General features: G+C 37.2%; 3 protein-coding genes across 3 annotated transcripts; all 3 read left to right on the top strand.

Annotated features, from left to right (window-relative positions):
• Positions 1-418: 418 nt before the first annotated feature.
• Positions 419-4409, top strand: LOC114523406. The gene is made up of 3 exons (XM_028544310.1): positions 419-1093; positions 2245-3452; positions 3985-4409. The coding sequence occupies exons 2-3, from the start codon at positions 2258-2260 to the stop codon at positions 4194-4196; spliced, it is 1407 nt and encodes a 468-aa protein (XP_028400111.1). The 5' UTR covers positions 419-1093; positions 2245-2257; the 3' UTR covers positions 4197-4409.
• An 8006-nt stretch (positions 4410-12415) lies between these two features.
• Positions 12416-15194, top strand: LOC114523431 (QRFP-like peptide receptor). Its single transcript, XM_028544347.1, has 2 exons — positions 12416-12612; positions 13924-15194. Exon 2 carries the CDS (start codon positions 14110-14112, stop codon positions 15058-15060), a length of 951 nt encoding a protein of 316 aa, XP_028400148.1. The 5' UTR covers positions 12416-12612; positions 13924-14109; the 3' UTR covers positions 15061-15194.
• Positions 15195-16940: 1746 nt separating this feature from the next.
• LOC114523415 (GTPase-activating protein skywalker-like) lies at positions 16941-22354 on the top strand. The gene is made up of 10 exons (XM_028544319.1): positions 16941-17253; positions 19106-19413; positions 19520-19642; positions 19717-19816; positions 20216-20298; positions 20415-20576; positions 20666-20754; positions 20913-20985; positions 21115-21314; positions 21926-22354. The coding sequence occupies exons 1-10, from the start codon at positions 16956-16958 to the stop codon at positions 22149-22151; spliced, it is 1662 nt and encodes a 553-aa protein (XP_028400120.1). The 5' UTR covers positions 16941-16955; the 3' UTR covers positions 22152-22354.
• The last annotated feature ends 4 nt before the right edge of the window (positions 22355-22358 follow it).

The raw sequence follows: 22358 nt of genomic DNA, 5'->3' as shown, positions 1-22358 counted from the left end.
AAGAAGCCCGCACAACTCGAAACTTCCCCCACGGGCACATGACCATGGTATTTAAATCAGAACATTACTTAGCGAGATTATTCATGCATGCATTCAGTATTTTCGGCATTTTCCTTCAGGATATTTTCATTCTGCCGTTGAAGTTTTTCGTTTTCGCGACGAAGATTGTACATTTCAAGACTTTCATTGCCAGATTTTGATTTTATAGTTAGAGGTAAAGCCTTAATGTTAGATATAGAGGCTTTGTTTTCTTCAATACCTAGTTTAAGCTGCTCGATTTGTACTTTAATCTAATTACTGCTTCAGTGATCACCTCTCCATACATGTGTTCGGCTTGTTATATTCTTTCTGCGTATCATCGTGTATCTGAGGACCTTCTTCCGAATGAACAGCTTCGTCTGCCTTCCCACACCTATCGATACTAGCTTTTGAGTTCTCGGAACTCGAAAGTATCGATACTTCGGTATCGGTATCGCCCACTTCAGACACAGATGAACTATATATAGCTCATCTGTGCTTCAGATCAGTGGTATCGCCAAGGAAATGAAAATGTTATTTACTAGCAGTAATCACAGATTAGTGATGTGCGTTCGGAGTGTGTTGATTTCGGTTAACAATCATTAACAAAAATGTTAATATTATAACGTCACAGGCTCACAGCGTATGTGATGGCTCATAGTCATATGCTTCAATATAGAGCGAGCACTATAGCGATTCTAAATAACACCAGAGAGGGCATTGGTATCGAAAACATCAGTCGAAAACATAGAGTTCACTGGTCGAAAAAGGGAGCGCGATAATGGGGGGCAAAATGGCAAATTCAAGTCCGAGTGCTAAGCCGAGCGCCAAGTGTTATTTATAATCTCTATGGAGAGCACATGGTCTCCAGTTACTATGATGACACATCAGAACGAGGCAAATCTGACATCGCAAATCTCGATATGACATGCACGGCTAGATAGCGTTCTCCTTCGTCGAACTCGAACGCAATTACAGTTCACTGGGTATTGTCCACTACACACGACGAAACCTAAAACACGCTGGCGGCTTGCCTAGCATATTCGCAGAAGCCGTTATTGTGAAGGTCATCGAAGTAAGATATTCTTTTTGTACTCTTAAATCTTAAATCTTACCATAGCCCATAGGCAGCGGGCAACCCGGTCAATGCGGGTAGTCGTGTACCGTATACTATCTTATCTCGTAAGGCTGGCAACTCTCTCACACTTCTCACAAAAAATATAATGCATAAAGAGTTGCCAGCCTTAGCATAATTATACACATAAGATAGTATACGATGTCCGCATTGACCGGGCTGCCTATGATCGAACTTACTTTTGTGGACGTGCCTTGAGTGCATAATTTTGGCGAAGTGCCACATGTTATCATATCTAAAAAATATAAAAGCATCAAATGTGGTTAACAATTGCCTAAAATAGACGAGAAGTGTTTTGTCTATTTTAGGCAGTTGCTATACCACATTTGATGCATAATCGATATACGTTTCTCTTTTTTCTGTGGTACCTATTGTTATTGTTGTGGAAATGTTCAAATGTACAATATCTACCAGAATATTTAGGTCCCAAGGATAATGGGAGCAAAAGCCTCCTTACCTCGCCTATAGGGTTTAAAAACGTACCAATTTTATGCTTTACACTTGTCAACAACATTTAACAATATTGTTCACAACCGTAAAAAATATGGCCAGCACAACTTTGCTCAATCCTGTTCCTATAAATATTGCAACAATTTAACCCAAATGAGCCTGGTGCCCTGGTCAGTGGTTGGCTTTAGTTTAAAAATTAGCAGTTACATCAAATCAGCATCTCCAGTAAGAACCTAACAATTGAACATATATGGATGCATACACTCATCCAAATATCTTTGGTAGGAATTGGGAGACTGAATTTGGCAATAGCCTGAAACAAAATGTCATAAAAATATCAAATAGTAATTGCCTAAATTTGCCATTCTTTGGCCAAATGCACAATTAAACATTCTACAACAGTTGTTCATTCTACACATCTTTGGATTAGGTGTAAGACAAATTACTCATTTTCAACATAGGGTGCCACCTTAAGAGTCAATGTTGTTTCCATGTTTTTTATGAAAAACAATTTGTGATATCCCTTTAGGTGTGAATAATGGCACAATACAATATTTATTTGTGTAGCCAGATTTGATCTGCAGTTATATAAGGTACAAATATAGTACTGTGGCTGAATTTAATCTCATATTTCTTAACAGCCAAAAGAAAATCATGTCAGCCGAGTATGAAAATGAAGCAAAGTCTTTTCTCACTGTGGGTGGAGTTGCTGTTAGTATGGCTTTCTTTCTCTTTGGTTCAAGTGTGTCTATAATAGAAGAATACACTCCATTATATCTTAAGCAAATTGGGTACAGCCCTTCATTCATTGGCTTGGCACCAATACTTGGTCTTGTAACCCAAACAGTGGGTATGCCATTGCTTGGATATCTGGCAGACAAGTTCAGAGCAAGAAAGCTTTTTCTATTTTTCTCTGTTCTTTTATCAATCCCTAGTGTGTTGCTCTTTCTTGCTGCTGATACACCCGAACCAATTTGCAATAGAAACACGGGAAACGTGATGGTGGATAATACCACTGTAGTTAATGTATTCAACAGAACATTCACCGAATTAAATGATTCACAATTGACATCACCCTCAAAGACTCAGAATGAGAAAGAAGAGAATCGTCTTAGATTTTTCCTTATTTTTATGGCTCTACGTGGAATTTTCGACCTGTTGAAAAGACTTAATTTCACACTTATTACAGTCGCAGCCATGACGCATTTACAGCAAAATAAAACAAAATTCGGTTATTATGCATCGTGGGGAGAAATCGGCGGTGGTCTGGCGTTGTTTATCGTTGGAATATATCTGTACCACTTCCAACACAATGTTTGTGGTGCGCTGGCTCCGGATTATGTTGTTATTTTCTTTTTTGTCGTTGGTTTTCAAGTTTTGACACTCGTGACATTGCCATTTATGAAATTTGAATACCTTGAGCATAGAGTGATAGATTACGAGGAGGTTAAAAGAGTTTTGACTGATCCCCACTATATTTTAATCCTTGTGATTTGTTGTCATTCTGGTCTGTGCTCGGCCTTTCAAACTCGCTGGGAGTTCTGGTACATAGAAAAGCTTGGGGGAAGCTCGATTGTAATGGCTGTTGCCGGCTTGCTGAGACGTCCAATCGCAGCTGTTTGGTTTTTACTGTCTCGTGTCATAATTAAACGCGTGGGGGAGCTCAAAGTCATCGGGTTTTCATTGCTCATCTTCGCGTTGTCTTTTCTGGCACTGGCGTTTATCGAAAATGCTTGGCTTGTTATCCTGATTGATAATTTTCAAGCTGCATCATACGTCCTATCATTTGCATCGTTTGTTGTCCATTTTTCGAACACTTCTTCGGATGCGTCCACTGCCTTTTTCCAAGGTACGCCTACTGCCTACTTTAGAATTTAAAGTAAGGCTGCATGAGAACTGAATTTTGCAAGTCACCAAGAATCACCATATAAAGTTTAGTTCATTTTCATATATTCGACAGGATTTGCTATTGAATGTGAAAAATCCATATTTCGTTAGCCACTGAATTGATATAACTATTTTACAGTTGGTTGGACTATATGGGGAAATACCATAAAAGGTTATCTTCACTTAGTGGTTTTTACATGAATTTATTCATGAAGGAATTGAAATGGGTTTAGCAGCATGCATGATTCTGGTGGTCGTGTATATAGTCATCCTAACAATAGCATAGTCATCCTAACAATGGCAAGAAGACTCACTTTCATACCTCAGGACTTATTTTAATACTTCTTTTAATAGATGTGAACGACTAAGAGCTCTTAGTTGCATGAACATTTGTTAATATTCACTCGTTGGCATTTATCAAAAGAAGAAAATAGCGCATGAAATTGCGGCAAAAATCAGTCGCATTTTTAACGGGTTTTTTTTTCCACAAACAGGTGCAGTGAGTTTAACATTCCATGGCATTGGAAAGGAGGTTGGCACTGCAATCACCGGCTATCTGTTTACAAGCGTAGGAACAAAGATAACGTTGTCTTGCTATTCACTGCTCACTGTTGTTCTTCTGGTGTTTTTTTCAATCTATTCTTTTTGCACCAGAAATCCAAAGGCAAAAGGCTATACGCGAGTGAAGGGGGACGAGGCGAAGTAGCTAATTGAACTAAATCCATATTAAATGAAACCAGTATAGTTCACATGCATGTTATAGGCATGACATTAATCATTGTACTTTTTTTAAACTTTAAAGCAAACGTGAAAAAATTGATAAGAACATTTCACTCAATAAATGCCGTGATGTTGAATATGTCAGTATAGAGTGTATAACCATAAGCTATATAAAGCGATTGCATGGGTGTATTATATAGTGAATCCAAAACGAAAATCGCATGTTAGTTTTTGGTTTGTTTGTTTTTTAATTTTTTAAACATATATCTTTATATTTATGTTTTATTTTTAAATATTTTTTTAATTTATATATTTTCTTTTTTTCTTTTTAATTTTGTTCGTGAGTTATAGTTTTAAAATAAAATTATCTACTGAATTTCCAATAATAACAATGGGCCACCATAGTGTATTTCCACTGTCGCGTTCTTTGTACGTACGTACACGCACGTAAAAGTTTAAAATCATCTAAATGATACTTATAAAATCAACGATTGAATAGATGCATAGGGTTAATTAGATTCTCGTTGTTGTTCGGTATGTTTTTTTCTGCCAAAATTGATTATATAACAACTTAGGCGATTTTAAGCTTTCACGTGCGTGCACACGTACCTGCAAAAAAACGCCACAGTGGGGATAGCAGCCCTTACGTTGAGATTTTGCTGGATATTTGCATGAAACACTTTCCACACATAACAAGGCATGGCTCAGTTGTGTTTCAATATGATTCCTCCATCATATTTTCAAAAACAAGGCATCGTTTTATTCTCTTTATTCTTTACCCTGAATCTAGGTAGAAAAAATACGATGTGCATGTCCCTTTAGGTTCATGCAGGAGGTGCTTTTTTAGCCATTCTAGTAGAAGGTCTAGTGACTCTAATCAATAAATATTCTCGCGCGAATCACCTCCTTCCCCCCCCCCCTTTCAGGTTCAATTTCGTAAGGCGTGCCTGCATAAAAATAAAACAATCTTTTATACTCAGTAAATTTATGCGCCCACTAATCTACGATAAATTTGGTCATCAGTCATTTAAAGAAGGTCAGAAGAGATAATGGAAAAAGGAAAAGAGAAGCAGATGCCCTCTGACCCTAAAGAGAAAACAGGTAGCTATATGCGACGTCAATAAGCATTTTTTATGCATTCAAAGATTTTATCAAATCTGCAGTTCTGGAAGAGATATCAGCCGAATTAAAACTGTATCAACGTATATTACACGACGTATACTCAGGAGTAGAATAAAGAATCCGATCGAACAATGTCAACTGTGAGATTTATTTTTTTACGCCATCAAAATTTTCTAATATGAAGCCCTCACAACTCGAAACTTCCCCCACATGACCATTTCCTAGATAACTGATCAGCAACAGCTGATAATCTTCAACCGCAACGAACTTCATCAGTTGAGATAATGGAGTCAACCAGGAGAAAAACAATATTTCATTTATCAGTGTTTGCTGCGTGCTGTTTTAGATGCATTGATATAATTTGAAACCATGCATGATATGTACTCATCTATTTTATTTTAATCATAGCTATGTTGTTATTGTTATTTCCGGCAAACGAAGAGTAAGGCTTAGAAAAGATGGGAACCAATTGAAATGGGTCCTCGGCTTTTTACAATCATGATTGATGATCCGTTGACGACGATGGTTAGACTGAGAAGGATGTTCATGATTCACGTCATTACAAAACCATTTCTAAGCATCGCGTAAGTAGCAAAGCCGAGTTGGCTATCAGCCATCAATGACAAGAACGACCCAACTTTGGTATAATTGTTTTATAATAGGGTCAGCATCCTTCGACCCTGACCCTGTGGTTATTAATGACATATCGAATAAACTCGATAGATACGCAGCACATTCAACATGACTTTGCAATTGGCTTACATGCAATGCGTAATTCTTACAGAAGGTATCCTTTAGACTATAGTTTCCATTTAGTCGTCGTTTAGTGGGTGGGACCATTGATTTTCCAAGACAAGTGTCTTTGTGTCATTTATTTGCATGTCTTTATTTTCCGTAAAAAAATTGATGGCATTCAGCAAGATTTTACCGCATCAACCGCGCCTTGAAATGTTCACGATTAAAGGAAGACTATAGATAATATGCGCAGTTCTTGTAGTTTGCGATTCGTGATGTTCAATATTTTATTCGACTGCATTCGTCGATCGGTTCGTTCTCTGTCGAAATTATGTATTATTTGTGGGAGGGGGGGGGGGCGTGAAATTTATTCGTAAATGTATTGATTGCTAATGTATCCCAAAAATTTACATCAGTAATATTTTATACTGCAGGTTTTCAAATTACAAAAATAACAGTCGGTTGCGTTTATGTTTCGTAATGCTCAAGAACAAAGTACGTGAATTATAATTAATCTTATCTGACCTTGCGATGAAGGTCTATCTTAATAAACAGTGGCGTAGCCAGCACCTCGATGAAGGTCCTGCTCATCGAGCACCGAAGGTGCGAGCATCCTAGGGGGGTCTGGGGGCATGCTCCCCCAGAAAATTTTTGATATCTGGAAGCCTGGAAACAGCATTTGCGGCGTTCTGGGGGCAGTATCAACAAAAAATTTGCCCTAACCCTGCAACTCTGATAGACCATAAATGGCTCAGAGAATAAAGCTTTTGCACTGTAGAAGTCAAATAGACAACACTCATCATAGCCAGAAAGTAAAAGAGTTGCATAATTGCATTTCTGTATTGCTGCAACTAAATATGCCATGGCCCATTACTCCTCGTTTTATTTTCAAATTGCAAGTACACACACTTAGCGCAAATTGGCTCACGATTGACAAAGACGATGTCACCTTGTTTTCAAAATATCATTTAACGAGAATGAAGAAACAGAGAACAATGAAACGTACAATAGTGCACAATGCACTAGTAACTGCTCATAACATGATGAAAAGTAAGAATATAGATAATATCTAATACAGTATCAGTATGAACAGAATGGTAAATGCAAAAGAAGTAAGAAGTCACTAAGAACTATTAAACACATTACACATATGTATATTGCAGTGAAAAGGTGCAACTATGCAAGGGTGCACAAAAGACCACTCATACATGATGAATGAATATTTATTGGGGTCACCACACCTTAAGTGTGGGTATCTCCCCATTAAGAGAAAAAATATATAAGATTTTATATGTTTTTAATACTTTCTTAAACACATAGGTTACAATGAAAAGGTGCAAGAGTGCACAAAGGACTGCTCATACATGAATTTAAAGTAAATATTCAATTCAATATGAACAGGGATGGCCCATTATTTATATATTGGGGTCACCACACTTGTGGATATCTCCCCTAGAACCAATTTAGAGGACCTTCCTGAAAAGCACTATTGGTGATGGAAGCTTTCCTCTGTAAAGATTTTTTATTATTATTAAATTAGAAGAATATATTTTATGATTTTAATATTTTCTTTAACATATATTACATGAAGTGAAAAGGTGCAAGAGTGCACAAAAAACTGCTCATAACTCATAAGCAATTAATGAATGAATAGTAACTATTCAATACAGTGTGAACAGATGGCCCATGGGGTCACCACACCAGCAGTGAATATCTCCCCTTGGACCAATTAAATGTATATACAAATAATTTTTTTAAGTTTTAATATTTTATATAACAGGCTATTACAATAAGGTGCAAGAGTGCACAAAGGACTGCTCATGATGAATGAATTATAAAAATTGAACCCATTTAACAGGGATGAACTAGTAATGAAATAGTTATACTTACATTCAACAGCTAATGTCTCTTATACTTAACCTGTCTACTATTTGTAAAGAAAGGCAAGTCTCCTTGGCTTCTCCACAAACTTCTCCACAACTTCACTATGTAGCACATTGGCATCTTCTTTTTCTTTTAGAATGTCTCTATGGATTGAAATCCTACAAAGAGAACTAAGGCGCCCTTGACTCATTCTATTTCTCAAATAGGTCTTTACCCTTTTCAAGCAGGAAAATGACCTTTCAACAGAAGCACTAGTTACTGACAAGACAACATTCATTTTCATTAATTTGACAGCTTCAGGAATACTAGATTGGAGATTAAACTTAAAAATATAGGTTAGTAATTCATTACATGTGTCTTTATGAAAATCCTGATCCCTGTAAATGAAAGAAAGTTGGCTCTCAAGCATGGAGATATCATAAAGGGGCCCATACATCTCTTTTAGTAAATTAATTTTCTCAGGTGGTACCACCCCACCCCAAGATGCAAATTTTTTTGGATTGACAAGATCTAAAAATGCATATTGTTTCATATCCTGAAACCTCTCATTCATCATACTAACAATGGAGTCGATAATCTCAAAATAAATTTGCTTATGGTTGTGTCTTTTCTCAAGTCTGCTTTCTGGTGGGCCCAATATATCTACTGCTTCTTGGTATAATTCAGAAAATTTATCATCACTACGAAGAGAAGAAACAAAGGTTACAAAACGCTGAATTCTTACCATACCATAGTTAAAGTCAGTTTGTTGGCCTTGCAGAATTTCATATAGGATTGATGATTGTTGGAAAATCTGTTGAAAAACACAGACCAAAAAGCAAAACAAAAAACTACTAATATTATGTAGCAAACCATGTATCTTTCCCAATGATTCTCCATCCCAGCTCCCAGGCTCATCCACTTCTCCAAGAAAAATGTCATGAAGTTTCTGGTAATTTCTATGCAAGACACTTATCACACGAGATCGATAGTACCACCTAGTATCACCAGGGCTGGGGAACTCTATTTGATGAGAATTAAGAAAGGCTTTTCTTTGAGGGGCATTACTAGTAAAAGTACAAAATGCTCCTATATCAACAAAGAAAACTTTAACAGGGGCTATAGATGAGGCAGACTGACACAAAACTAGATTTAATCTGTGAGCTGCACAATGAACAAAGTATGCAAAAGGATAATCTTGACGCACTCGAACCTGGACACCACTAACATGACCAGACATAACAGCAGCACCATCATAGGTTTGCATCACTAATTTATCCTTGATGTTGGAATGGGGACTAAGCTTATCCTTCACAAACTGGGATATGGCAGCAGCATCTCTCTTTGTGCTGACATCTCCAAATCCCAATTGTCTTTCTACTATCTCACAACCTTTATCCATACGGACTATCATGCTTACCTGTTCCTTAGTTGAGACATCAGAAGTTTCATCAACCTGCACACTGATGAAGGTACACTCGTTAATCTCCTTAAAAATAGTATCTTCAATAATGGAATCAAGGCAACAGATTAAATCATTTTGTATTTCAGGAGAGACCCCAGTGAAACGTGAATCTCCACCCTGACCAGATTCAGCTAGTCTGCCATGCAATCGTCGTTCAAATACAGAATCTAACTTAGCATAGGACTCGAGTAACTCCCTGTAATTACCGCGGTTCAAGCTATCTTCAGATTCATCATGGCCTCTAAACGCCAACTCCTGTTTGGATAAATACAAAACAGCCTCGGTTATGGTTTTTAAAATTTCTCTGTTTTGCCTTACCTCCTCATTGTGGCGTTGTATCTCGTCTCTTCTTGCTTGGGAGATAAGAGAATCCACTCGAGCACCGGAACCGTACGTCTTCCAGGTCTTGAAAGCAGCCATGTGTGACTTCGCCTTTTCATGCTTTTTGCAATCAGAGAGGAAGCCATGCATGTCGCTATAACCATTCTTGCTCCAAGTCGGCGACTTTCCAGGGCAAAACAAAAGACACGGCCAGCAAAATAATCTCTTTAACTCTGTGCTGCCACAAAGCCAATCCTTCTTTTCATACCAAGCCATTTGAAAAGATCTCCCTCTCGCACTAATACTCAAATTCGGCATTGGCCTTTGCTTAACAATAACATTTTGTTCCGCGGTTGCTCGAACAGAAAATGATTTTCTTAACAAAGAATTTATGATATCAGCTTCAGTTGAAGCTAGATTCGTCACGCTTGCTGAAGCCATTACAAAAACACTCGCTCAAAGACAATAACTATGCAAACTACGCTCAAGTGTGTGTACTCACGCGGAAACCTCGCAAGAAAAGGCAATACAATATGCAGCTCCTGCCTTGTCGAGATAGCAGGAGTGCGGAGTTGTAACCAGCCAATTATGAGTGAGTAAGAGGCCATTTATCCAATCAGAATTGAGTATTTTCTTCTATAGAATATTATAGCAGCTCCTGCCTTGGCAAAATAGCAGGAGTGAGCCATTGATCTATATATATATATATATATATATCATATATATGTCATATATGTTATTAGGCCTGAAGCATCAATGCGTGGGATCGATTATATTTGCGGGCGCGAGCTTCCGAGTGGTAACTGTTGCTAGAAACGAATCGAAAAATATAATTGCGGAATTTATAAGGCTTAGGCTTCAAAAATATTTCATAAATTTTTTTGGAGTGGTTTTTTCAAAATTTTGGGGAAATTTTTAGTCCTGCTGGGCAGGACGAGCAGGACCGGTAGCTACGCCACTGTTAATAAACCTTGCCTATACGCCTGTTTTGTACAGAAAATTGTGAACCATGCATGCATGCATTTAATAAACCATGCATATGATATATGCATGTTATATATGTATGCGAAATATCGTGTATATATTTTTTTCTATATATATAACATAACCATGCATTACTCTCAAGAGAGTCAATACGAAATGTCACTGTCTTTTTTTAAATAAATATAATTATACTACTTCTTAATGTGTTATGGCTCTTTAAAAGCAATTTGTTGGGCATTAATGTTTATATATTAAGAATTCGATTCCCGTTGGCTACAATAAATTCGATTGTCATTGGCTACAATATTACCTCATAGTGGTATATCAGCTTATGGCTTTACGGTTGGGCATAAGCGAACCGCGAACGTGAAATTATTGCATATCAATGGTGGTGAAAGGTTCAGCATGTGTTCTGATGTAAAATAAAGTCTAGAGGTTTTAATGAATTTGGGCATCTCGCTCGATAAACCGCTAATATTATGTTTGATGGAAAATCGAGTCGGGAATTTATATTACTTGTACGTATACAAATGATTAAATTATGCTTATGTGACATGTATATGACTATATATAAATTTTAATGAATTTGCTGAAGTATATTTTGTGGAGTGTGTTTTTATGATTTTTTTTAACTTAATCGCCTTAACTGAGATAATATCTTTGCTTCGTTCAGTTAAATGCGATTTTCAAATGACGTTTATAGTATTGGACCATGCAACGTCTTAATTTTTTTCGGTGGACCATTGAAAAAAAGTTAATAGTTTCGTCAGCCAATGAAAAATATCAACTGCCATAGTGATGATGCATAGTTGATGACGTTAAATAAAAGAAGGCAGCAGAACCACGAAAGTTTATGACATATATAAGTACACTTACACTAAAAGTATAATAAACGTCTATACTCAAATAATTATGTATATACGTGTATGTATGTGTATGTATATACGTATACATACTTAAATATGAGGTTATAAAATATATATATATATATATATATATATATATATATATATATATGTATATATTATATATGCGTTTATACAGGCATTTCGAGCACATCAAGAACCATCTGCAAATATACCAACCACCCGGCCAAATAATATATTTTTTTCTATAAAAATTAATTCGCGTGGAAAAGGACAACCCGCGCCCTTTGTCTATTTTCCGGCTTCGTAGACACGCTTCCATCATGTGGGCAACGAATTTCCGTTTGATCTGAGTTATGTCAAACAGTACATTACATTACAAATGTACAATGAATGAATAATGTACTATTATACTTTTTAATCAAATAATACTTTTATACCGCTGATCAAGTTCAACAGAACAACCAAAATTAAGAGATTCTCTGAAAGGGCAAGAAGCAGTGTCGCATATACTTCGCTTTCGATTAAATTAAATAATCAATGGAATTTTTCTGGGGATATTATTGAGTTGAGGGAAAAAAGTAAGATAAAGATTTATATCAGCACAGAATAATTTTTCAGTTTCGGGTTTATCAACACCAATTGTCTCCGTGCCGGATGGAATACTGATAACAGCCATCCCGTTTTGATTATGTTTTGACATAATGATTAGTGCCTTGTTATATACTTTATCATATACCAATCCAGCTTGTCTTTGTAGAAAATTCGATCATCGCAGTATTTGCGATGTCGCCGATGATGAATGTATCAGTGGAGCAGCTGGCAGCACACACGTTTTGGACACTTCAAGCCGGTGTGTCGGTAGAGCAACAAGGTCAGTACGAAGTGAAAATATACAAAGAAAATATCATTTTATCAGAACACTACAGTCTATATGATTGCCTGCTCGACTCACAGTTTACGTCAGTGAACGATCAATTCATTCACGCCGTTAGAAAACTGAAACAGACGGCCGTTTTAGACCTTCTCGTGGTCCGAAGATAAGGGTATGTATGTGCATGGCCATGGTATATTTTTAATTTTTAGAGGCATCGCTCTCTTAAGTTCGATTCAAAAGTCTACTAAAATATCACACAAAGATCGAAACCTGGTTTAAAAGCAAATTTAGCGTGATTGATATGATTTTGTGATCAGTGTCTTTTGAAATCGGTGTGCCACGTCAAGCACGTCTATAATCAGATTAACTTTGTGTCGCTTAACTGCATGTATTTGAGAATAGAGCGTCGCAATTTGATCCAATTTTGCAATGATTTTGCAATCTGCCTGCAAGGCTGTTCAAAACTAGGCTGGAATTTTTCTCAGTAAGCTCCGTCACCTAAAGGTCTAGAGCTGCATGGGTATAAAGAAACAAACATGTAGCTACGCCTGATGTTAAGTACATTCGTGTATTTATCCCAGCTATGTAAATGTAATAACTTACGCATGGAAAAACTGTGGATATACTTGATTGATACACATTTTAAGGCGGTTTTCCACTAGGCGGAATTTTTCGATTTTCTTTTTCATTGTGACCGGTGGCGGTGAAGGGAATCCGCTACGGTCGAATTCACACAATTGAAAAAAAAATCGAGCGAAAAATTTCGTTCGGTTGAAAAATTCTGCCGAGTGGAAAACCGCCTTTACAGTATCTAGACGCACTTTATCTTCACTTTATCAACACTTTATCTTCACCGCACTGTTTGACCGAATTGCAACGAATCTCACGATTGTTGCATATTATGAATTATATAGTAACACAATGTCGGAATAAAAATCCTCCCTCATTGGTTACAGATATTATAAATGCATGCAGCGTAGAGCGTCGTACGAAGAATTGCGACGATGAGAACCAGGGTTTTAAGGCTGATTCTCGTAAATCACCGACAGTTAGCAATGTATTTTAATTGTTGCTGGCCGGTGACATAGAAAATTTATACAAATCAACAAAGCACTTTATTCTCCAGTGATCACCGACGATAGCAATCGCAGACCATCGGTGATTTACGAGAACCAGGCTTAAGCTTAGTTCTCATATATCACCAGCATCGGCGTCGGCGATGTACAGCCAAGAAAATTTATTCAAAACAACAAAGCACTTCATTTGTCAGTGTCAGTGACAACCGACAAAGGTCCGACATTAGCCATCGCTGACTGTCGGTTTCATATCAGAACCAGACTTTGTTTTCACGTCGGCATGGAATGGGTTATTCCGAATGGCACGCACGACTTCTACTTGAGACTTTATCGGACATTTTGATCATGCATGCTTTACATTCATTTCCTGTACTTTCAGCAAACTCATATTACTTTATTTTTAGGCTTGCTCTTTATCTTAAATGCATGATCTCAAGACCGTATCATGCAGTGACTGACTATACACTATCGAGGACCAATCAAATGTGAGAAACCACTTCTTGTGCATTATTGATATCTACAATCGTTTTTTATCATTTCTCATATATACCACTACCAATTGTCGCGTTTTCCATCGGTGTAAAATCAAAATGGCAATTTCATGGAAATGGTACACGCTTGTTCTTGTCGTACTGGATTGGATAATCGTATTTATTGGTGTCGTGGGAAACATATTGCTTTTAATTGCTTTAACCAAGTACAAAACCATAAAAAATCCCATCACAAGACTTTTGTTTATTAATTTAACTGTCTCAGATATTGGCGTGCTCGTTGTACGTCATTCCGTTCAAGTCGTTCAAATTTACGCGGAGGGAAAATGGATATTTGGAGAGATCATGTGTAAACTTATCCCACCTTTTTCCCGCACATTTCTCACCGTTTCAATCGTCACTCTGGTCGCAATATCACGTCATAGATATTGTTGTATTGTTGATGTGCTCAAATATCACCCCTCGATGAGAAGAACAATAATTTTTTTAGCGTCAACCTGGGTGACCGTGCTTGCATTGTACGTAGCATTGGATATCCCATTCCGTGAAGTGGACCAAAAGACGCAGCGATGCAAAGACACTCTTTCGCCAATGAAATATGTAATATTCGTAATTTCAGAGAAGGCTTTATATGTGCTTTGCTTCGTATGTATCTTCTACATGTTTCGAAAGATACAAAGAGTGCTTTGGGGTAGCCTACGAATTCAGAAAGACTCTAACATCCGGCGTCAGTTTTCACCGAGTGTGCAAACATTACGTCTTCTCAAACCCACAGTGGTCGTGTTGCTTATAACCCTGTGTCCTGCCTGGATCTTACACATCGTTGCCATAATGAGCCGCAAAGTATTACTACAGCGTTATTTGCTGTATCAAGTGATTGGAATTTTGATGGTTTGTAACAGCGCAGGTAACCCAATTATCTATGTCATAATGTCTCGTTCATTCAAACAGACTTTCAGAGAAATTTTACGCCCTTTCTGGAGAATCCTTACATCTCGGCGGCGGAACGCACAGCATGACCATTGCTGCTTGCCACTGGACACGCTATGACTAGAAGAAATATATTCGGAACGAATGTACTGGAGCCGGTTGTTCGTACGGCGTTTAGCTTAAACGGTGAAAATATTCTCGTAGATCCTGTGAATGAATGAACCTGCATCTTATGCATTAAATATGTTCTTCCATTGACAATTAAACTATTTACATCGAAATATTTCAGCTCAATTGCCCAATAAATAAATAATTTTGTTTTCCATTTTGAACTTATCCGCCGTTTAAGCTAAACGCCTTTCGAACAATCGGCCCCTGGTTTTATTGTTTGGCGTCATTCGTGAATGTTTTAGAATGAGATTTATATGCGTATTCACTGACATATTCCGGTTAGATAAGATAAAGATACGTTTGTACACTTAATGTTATGAATATCATTGAAGTAAGAACTTTAAAACAACTAGGATATAACGTTGCTATTAAAGAAGATTTAACTACCGTGTGATCTGGTTAAAATGCAAAGGCTAAAGTAATTCAGCATTTTGGAACGACTGGTTGAACCAATCGATGTACCGTAATGACAAAAAGCCAGGAGAGGAGTAACGTACACATGACAGCCTGCTCTTAATATTACTGTTTTAAATATAGTAATGTGGAAGTCAGAAGTGTGTGGAAAACGTGAACACGCGAGGACACTGGGCGAAGGAGAGGGGAAGTGGGAACAAATTTTTGTAAAAGAGCACTTCGGTTAAAAAGGGGCGTGGACGGTGACCGTGAATTTACATTTTAACAGAATATGTTTCCACACAACCCAAAAGGATGAGCTGTGTTATGTAGAAAAATTGCTCATAGGCCTACAGGCAAAATAAGAATTCGCGTTGAAGAATAGAATTATTTGCGAAAAATAATCTTCGTTACAACCACATCGTGATTCGTGAACAGTTTATGAGAGAAATTGCATGCCAACTGCTGGAGTCTGGACGTTCATTTCATCATTTCCATGGATTGTTAGTCGTATTAATAAGTCAGTTTGATTTAGTGACTACGTTATGAAAAGTTGTGTACTTTATATTTCAACAATATGAGCTATATATATGAATCACAATTTATTTATCGGTCATTAATCCCAAATTTACGTATCCGTCAAAAATCCTGGATAAAAGGTTGGCCACCATCTAGTTTTGTTTTATGTAGTCGCATTATGTAGTCGCATACCAACTCGGCCAATTTAGGGACGATTTCTAAATTTATTCGGTCTTTCCAAATTGGTAAATGACTGCAAAACCTCGAACTTTAATAAATACCCTTTTTAGTACGATCGATTTTATCCAATGGTAAGTAAAAATTTCAAAATAGACAAGAGTTTATCAACGCAATCTCGCCTAACCACGTTCCCAGGTGTTTTAATTATGGCCAATTTGGCCAAAAGGCATCCTCGTCCCCAGGGCCTAGCTCCGCCAAAAGGCACACCGCAGTACGCGAAAAACCTGGAAACGACGATGGCAATGTGGGTACCTGGGTACGAGGCTGTGCTCGGAACCAATCAAAAAACCGCTTTTACACCGAAGACAAGAGATGTGTGTTATATGTGTTACTACGTGTTACAATGTTACCATAGAAAAGTGGTGTGATCGGCACAGTGTGTCGTCACTGGCCCTCATATTCGTATTGACCCCGCATTGCCTTGGATGCTTGTGGTTGGCACAATAAATTATGTGACTTTAAAATTTTTAATTACATCTAAACGCTTTCTGATATTAAATTCAATGAAACGACATTTCAGTTGTAAACCAAACAAACAGTCTTCTTTTTTTTCCTGAAAGCTCGATTCATGGAATTTTTATCAGAAAAACTGTTTCAATTAGTTAATTATTATGTGGCTAGTTATTTAATAATAATAGATTAATAGTCATGCAAATTTATAATATTGTTACGGATGATACAATAATAATGCCATGGCCTCTGTAATGGCTGGGTTTACCGATGTCTCTTGGATTAATAAATCAGTACCAAGGGATCATTTGACAAACGAAGCTGACAAAAATTCCATGGTTCCTATTGTAGATGCAATACTTCGATGCGGACAATCATTTGACAAGTCATCGAAATCGATACACTATAAAAAATTACGTGTGTATATACGACAAGGATTGTCGCCTGTTCTTCGACCCAATACATGGAGAACACTGAGTGGTTCCCGGAAAGTTTCTGAAACCACGCCAACTCTCTTTCAGGATATAAAAGACGATTTAGGTACCGAATAACACTTGAATGTAACATGTAATGTAACGACATAATTTGAATCTGTTGCTTTATAGAAGACTTTACCGGTGAATACCGGTGTTTTCTTATTTTAACTCAGAAAACCAGTGTAAAATCGGAAAGATGGAATATATATATATATATTAATATATATATATATATATATATATATATATATATATATATATATATTTATATATTCAATATAATTATATATTTTCAACTAATTTTTGACAAACTCGCTTGTTTGGTCTGTACTATGAAATATCATCAGACTGAGGTTTAGCATTACCAAAAACCCTCAGTCTGATGTTTCACAGTAAAGCCCTCATGTTCAGTCAAAAATCAGTTAAACCCTTAGTCTGATGTTTAATTCACAGTGAAGACTGCCTCATGTTCAGTCAAATATATAAAATATATATAATATATATATATATATATATATATATATATATATATATATATATATATATATATATATATATATATATATATACAAACACAACATGTACACATCACAAGGTTTAGCCAAAGTCTCTCTGGCTTCTCTTGGGTTTGCAGGACATTTAATCACTATATTGCCCAAAGCATGCATTTACTTAGTTATAAATAACAACCCATAGTTTGCCCCTGAACACAATGCAAAATCTTACCTTCAATTTTTTTAGTGCCACCTTTTTTCTCTTGAAAGGGCAAATCTCTTACATAGAGTTTAGAGCTCAAGAGTACTGTAACTGGTTTAGGTTTGACAGGATAGAAAATTTGCAGATAGCAAAATCCAAATTGCTATTGTGCTTTGGCATTTCACTGTGGTTTGGCAATATATGGGCATAGGGTAATGCATGGCTGCACAAAAAATCAATATTCACCATGCACTACATAAATTTGTCTGTGAATATTTGCTTTCTTGAATACAAGCCCAGTTTGGACAGCACATTTGATTTGATATGTCTCATAAGTGCTAAATCCATTTTAGAAAATGTAAATCATATGCCATATGTTACTTCAAGAATCACATTCACCTTGATCACAGATGAGCTTTTTATGAATTCTATATCTTATCTGTCATCTGCACCTTGACTCAAGCGAAAAATTTTGTTTAATCGAAGAATTTCGTCTAGTGGAAAAGTGGCAGTTTTGAAAACTGCCCTTGGTCCTATTAGCCATTTCCCAATCGAGCAGGGTACTGGGTCTAGTCGTGAACCGCAAAGCATCTATGGACTGTTTGAAGGGACAAATTATTTCAGATTTACATTTCCTGTCCCTCCAAACAGTCCATAGTTGCTTTGAGGTTTGGTGACTAGACACATTGCCCTGCTCGATTGGGAAATGGCTAATTAAGTATTTGGGTCACTAATGAGTCCAGGGTTTCCACAATTAAAGGAAATTTCCTTCAAAATGACAACCACTAAGGAGGGAGGAATTAGTCTTAATAGGGTAAATTATGCATTCTTTTCAAAAGTTCCTTGTCTCTATCTTTTGTCATTACTACCTCCTTGCCATATGCAAATAATTGTGGAAACCCTGCTAATGACTAATAGACTTTTCCGGTAATTGCGTCAAAGCTTCGTTAAATTTTTCGACACGTGGATAAAAAAATTTAACCGTGAAATCAGGTTTCTACATGAAACAATTCCTGAGGCGCAGTATCGTCAATGCACGATTAGTATGTGACAATGGATTTGGACCACTGACCTATACAGAAAAGGTCCGGTGTAGCCATGTAGGTCAGTGATTTAGACAAATGTGCTTCTCGGCAACCTTTGGCTACCTAAGATTCTGCAGTGTTTAGCAATCTGTTTTTGTGATGTTGCTAAACTTGTTTACGTAATTTATCTTTCAGAGTACGCCTTGTTCACAGGAACGGACCACTTTTTTAATGCAAGTTTTATAGAAAAACATTACCTAACAGACGAAGGCTGGAAGAAATGTGAAGACGTTCTTGCCGTCCTTTCACAACTTCATTGCGATATAACGTTCTGTCCGATCCTTCAACAACTCGTCTGTATTTTTATGCATTTTATGGACAAGGAAGACTGTTTTGCTTGTATGGAATCGTTACTTGGCTCAAGAAAATACAAGTTAGATAAATCCGCAACCGATTACTGTATAACTGCGAAGACCTTTCAAGATACCCTTAAGAAGTGGAAGGTAGCTACAGCTCATTTTGCAATAATTTAATGCAGCCTAGCGATTATCAAATTTATTGGCTAGAACAGCGTTAACAGTGCCAATGGCAACTTATTTTCGAGGGTAGAAGCCAGTGTATACGTGGTTGAAATCACTCTTCAAGAAAAAAGAGAACGTAAACTGGAAAAATAGGATATACTGCGTAGATTGGCTTCAGTGGATATTCAAATATCTTGATTTTTGGACCCTGGTATGTTGCATGAAAATTGAAATTTGATCACAGACACATTCTTGCTAACTCTGAAGTAACGAACGTAATTTTAGGTTCATCTCATCGACAACTTTCTCTTGGATGGAGACAAAGTTTTTTATCGTATTGGGCTTGTGCTTTTCGAGCAGGTCTACGATGTCCACAAGAATGAAGGTATACCGACCGTCTATTCAATATTGATTTTCAATTAGCGAAGCCTACGCGCCAAAGCCACCCTCATTATGTATTGCACAAGGTAATCCAGTCTGTTTTCTGCGGTCAGTCTAATCCCACAATTTAGGTATTTCTTCCCGCGCATGGTCTTGCACGTGTTATCTAATACTGCATATAATATATGCTACTACAGTCGTCGACCACGTCTTCCTCAAACAAATATGCTGTTTGTATAAAAAGGTGGTTTGCCTGGTTAACGATAGCTACTGACATAACTGGCAGTTACGGACGTTTATTTTGGAGTTGACTAGAATTTAACTAACCATAATGAAGATTTTTTTTGAAGTGATACCAGAGAACCATTTAACAACCCTGATTGATCTGCTTATTTTTGTTCAGAAAATACCAACATTGATGAACTTGAGAAAATATTTGGCGAGGTGACATCCATGAGCTCCGCACAATCATCGCAACTTATCAGTGTAGGCGTGAATGTTTTATTCAAGAGGTGTTACAACTGATTCAACAGGGAATCATTCAAGGGTGATTTTCGTCCAACATAACATCACAGTTTACCATCACAGTTTTTATTTTGTAGCAATCTCTAAAAATCCTGGGTGTCTCAAGACAAATTATTTTCCAACTAAGACAAACGAATATTTCCCTCGAACATTCAGGAGTTTTATCACTTCCTAATATTGAACGTGAAACTGTCTTTCGTGGTAAAGTTGTAGGCTCAGATCTGTTAACCCAATCTCAGGTATGAAAGAAATAGCGTTCGACATTAGAACATGCTGCAAAATTATTACTTGTCGACAGGCGTGTACTATTCCAATATTTTTGGTGTAGGTTCAAGAACTTTTTGCAGCGTTGCCAAGGCGTTTGCGTCAACTCTGCAAACTGACTTGTATTTTTTCCACCGAAGTTCATGGAACAAGGTAGGCTCATAATATATTGTAGCTGGATAGTATAGCTATATTTTGCTGCATGCATGTATACGTACATTGCTTTGAATATACTCAGTAAAAGCTAGGCGGTCAGATACTAGGGCGGATCGAGTGTTTTTCTGTATCTGATAACCATTATTTCCCTTCAGTTTAACATCCTTTTATCAAAAATGTCAAGAAGAACACTATACAGTTTTAATGGTAAAAACTACAACTGAGGAGGTAAATTTTGAATACACAAGTACCGTACTTTGTGATTTCATCCACCGGCTCTTAACGATCTGTGGACATACAATGTTTCGAATATCACAACGCCGGCGATAATGTGCTTCATCACCTTTTTATCTTCAGATTCTTGGTGCATTTCTCTCGGCGCCATGGATTGAACGCTTTGAGCACCAAAATGGTTTCTTTGGAAATGGGGAGACATTTCTGTTCCACTTTCTCCCAGAGTTTAAAAGATTCACGTGGCGTGCGCTCACAACTAAGGACCTCAGCTCACCAGCATTTTTTATGCTCGCGGACCCACAAAGAATTGTTGTGGGAGGGGGGTGAGCTTGTTTGTTTGTTTTTTTGCCCCTCAAAATGCATACAAAATTTGCATTTTGTTGATAAGTCATTGGGGTTAATACCATGCATCGTCTTATATTCTCCATGCTTCAAGTCAATGCTCATGGTTTAAGGTTCATGTTCAACCGAAAGAAACGTTTACTCCGAAGGTTACTCGGTATCAAAATTCTTTTCAATCTTTTGTCAGTGTCCTCGCGCATGTTGCTTTCAAAAATTGAATTTTTACAAAACCTCCTAAAAGAATTAAGGTTGAACCATGCATGAGGTTACTTTAGCTCGAGCTAAAAGGTGTGACAAGTTTCTGCAAGGGTGAAACATCTGGTATTTGTTTATTTTCTGTGTCCATCTTTATAGTATAATTCCAGGTTTATTTTCTACCTCCATGTTCTAAGCTAATCCATGTTCGTATGTATTTTATGTTCATGTCAAAAGTCCATGTGCGTTTTCTATGTTTATGGTTCAATATCTTATGTACATATTCCAGGTTCATGGTAGAAGTCCATGTTCAAAAAAGCTATATGAAAAACCTAATATGTACTATGTGCCTGTATGTGAGCTTTGCATAATTTGCATCAAAAATTTTTTACTGCAGAAGTGGTTGGGGTCTGAGCATCGAAGAAGACCTGACTCATGGCAGAAGTGAAAGATGTGATACATTTGACAATGAGCCGCTCTCGTGCGGTGATGCAGGCGAATTCGAGTGTTTAAGGGTTGAGGTTTGGGGCTTGGAAGAAATGGGACATTTGGCAACATTTATGGATAGTACGGACGAGTACATTGAAAATAAAATATCACTATTTACGGATAACAACAGATGACCCCCACAAATCAGAGTCCGCTGTCATGGACGTCGGAAGCACGTGCACCTTTCCAGGAGAACGGGGATTCTTTGTTGAATTAAATTTAAATATATTTTGAGAATGTAAGATTTATTTGATAGATTTTGCATATACGTCAAAGGGACACATGTGATGTGAACAATTCATCCGAAAGCAATACAACAATCACCTTTTTTAATATAGTAA

This window comes from Dendronephthya gigantea, unplaced genomic scaffold (assembly GCF_004324835.1).
Source record: "Dendronephthya gigantea isolate DGI-Jeju-01 unplaced genomic scaffold, DenGig_1.0 000027F, whole genome shotgun sequence".
NCBI classification, from domain to species: Eukaryota; Metazoa; Cnidaria; class Anthozoa; order Malacalcyonacea; family Nephtheidae; genus Dendronephthya; species Dendronephthya gigantea.
Note: the sequence above shows the minus strand (reverse complement) of the source record. Positions and strands in the feature narration are given on the sequence as shown.

Excerpts from the sequence above, each read along its gene's own strand:
- LOC114523406 (XM_028544310.1), top strand. The coding sequence starts at position 2,258 with ATGTCAGCCGAGTATGAAAATGAAGCAAAGTCTTTTCTCACTGTGGGT. Across the intron at positions 3,453-3,984 it reads GTCCACTGCCTTTTTCCAAG|GTGCAGTGAGTTTAACATTC; the intron begins GTACGCCTACTG and ends TTCCACAAACAG.
- LOC114523431 (XM_028544347.1), top strand. The coding sequence starts at position 14,110 with ATGGCAATTTCATGGAAATGGTACACGCTTGTTCTTGTCGTACTGGAT.
- LOC114523415 (XM_028544319.1), top strand. The coding sequence starts at position 16,956 with ATGGCCTCTGTAATGGCTGGGTTTACCGATGTCTCTTGGATTAATAAA. Across the intron at positions 17,254-19,105 it reads GGATATAAAAGACGATTTAG|AGTACGCCTTGTTCACAGGA; the intron begins GTACCGAATAAC and ends TTTATCTTTCAG. Across the intron at positions 20,577-20,665 it reads ATCTGTTAACCCAATCTCAG|GTTCAAGAACTTTTTGCAGC; the intron begins GTATGAAAGAAA and ends TTTTTGGTGTAG.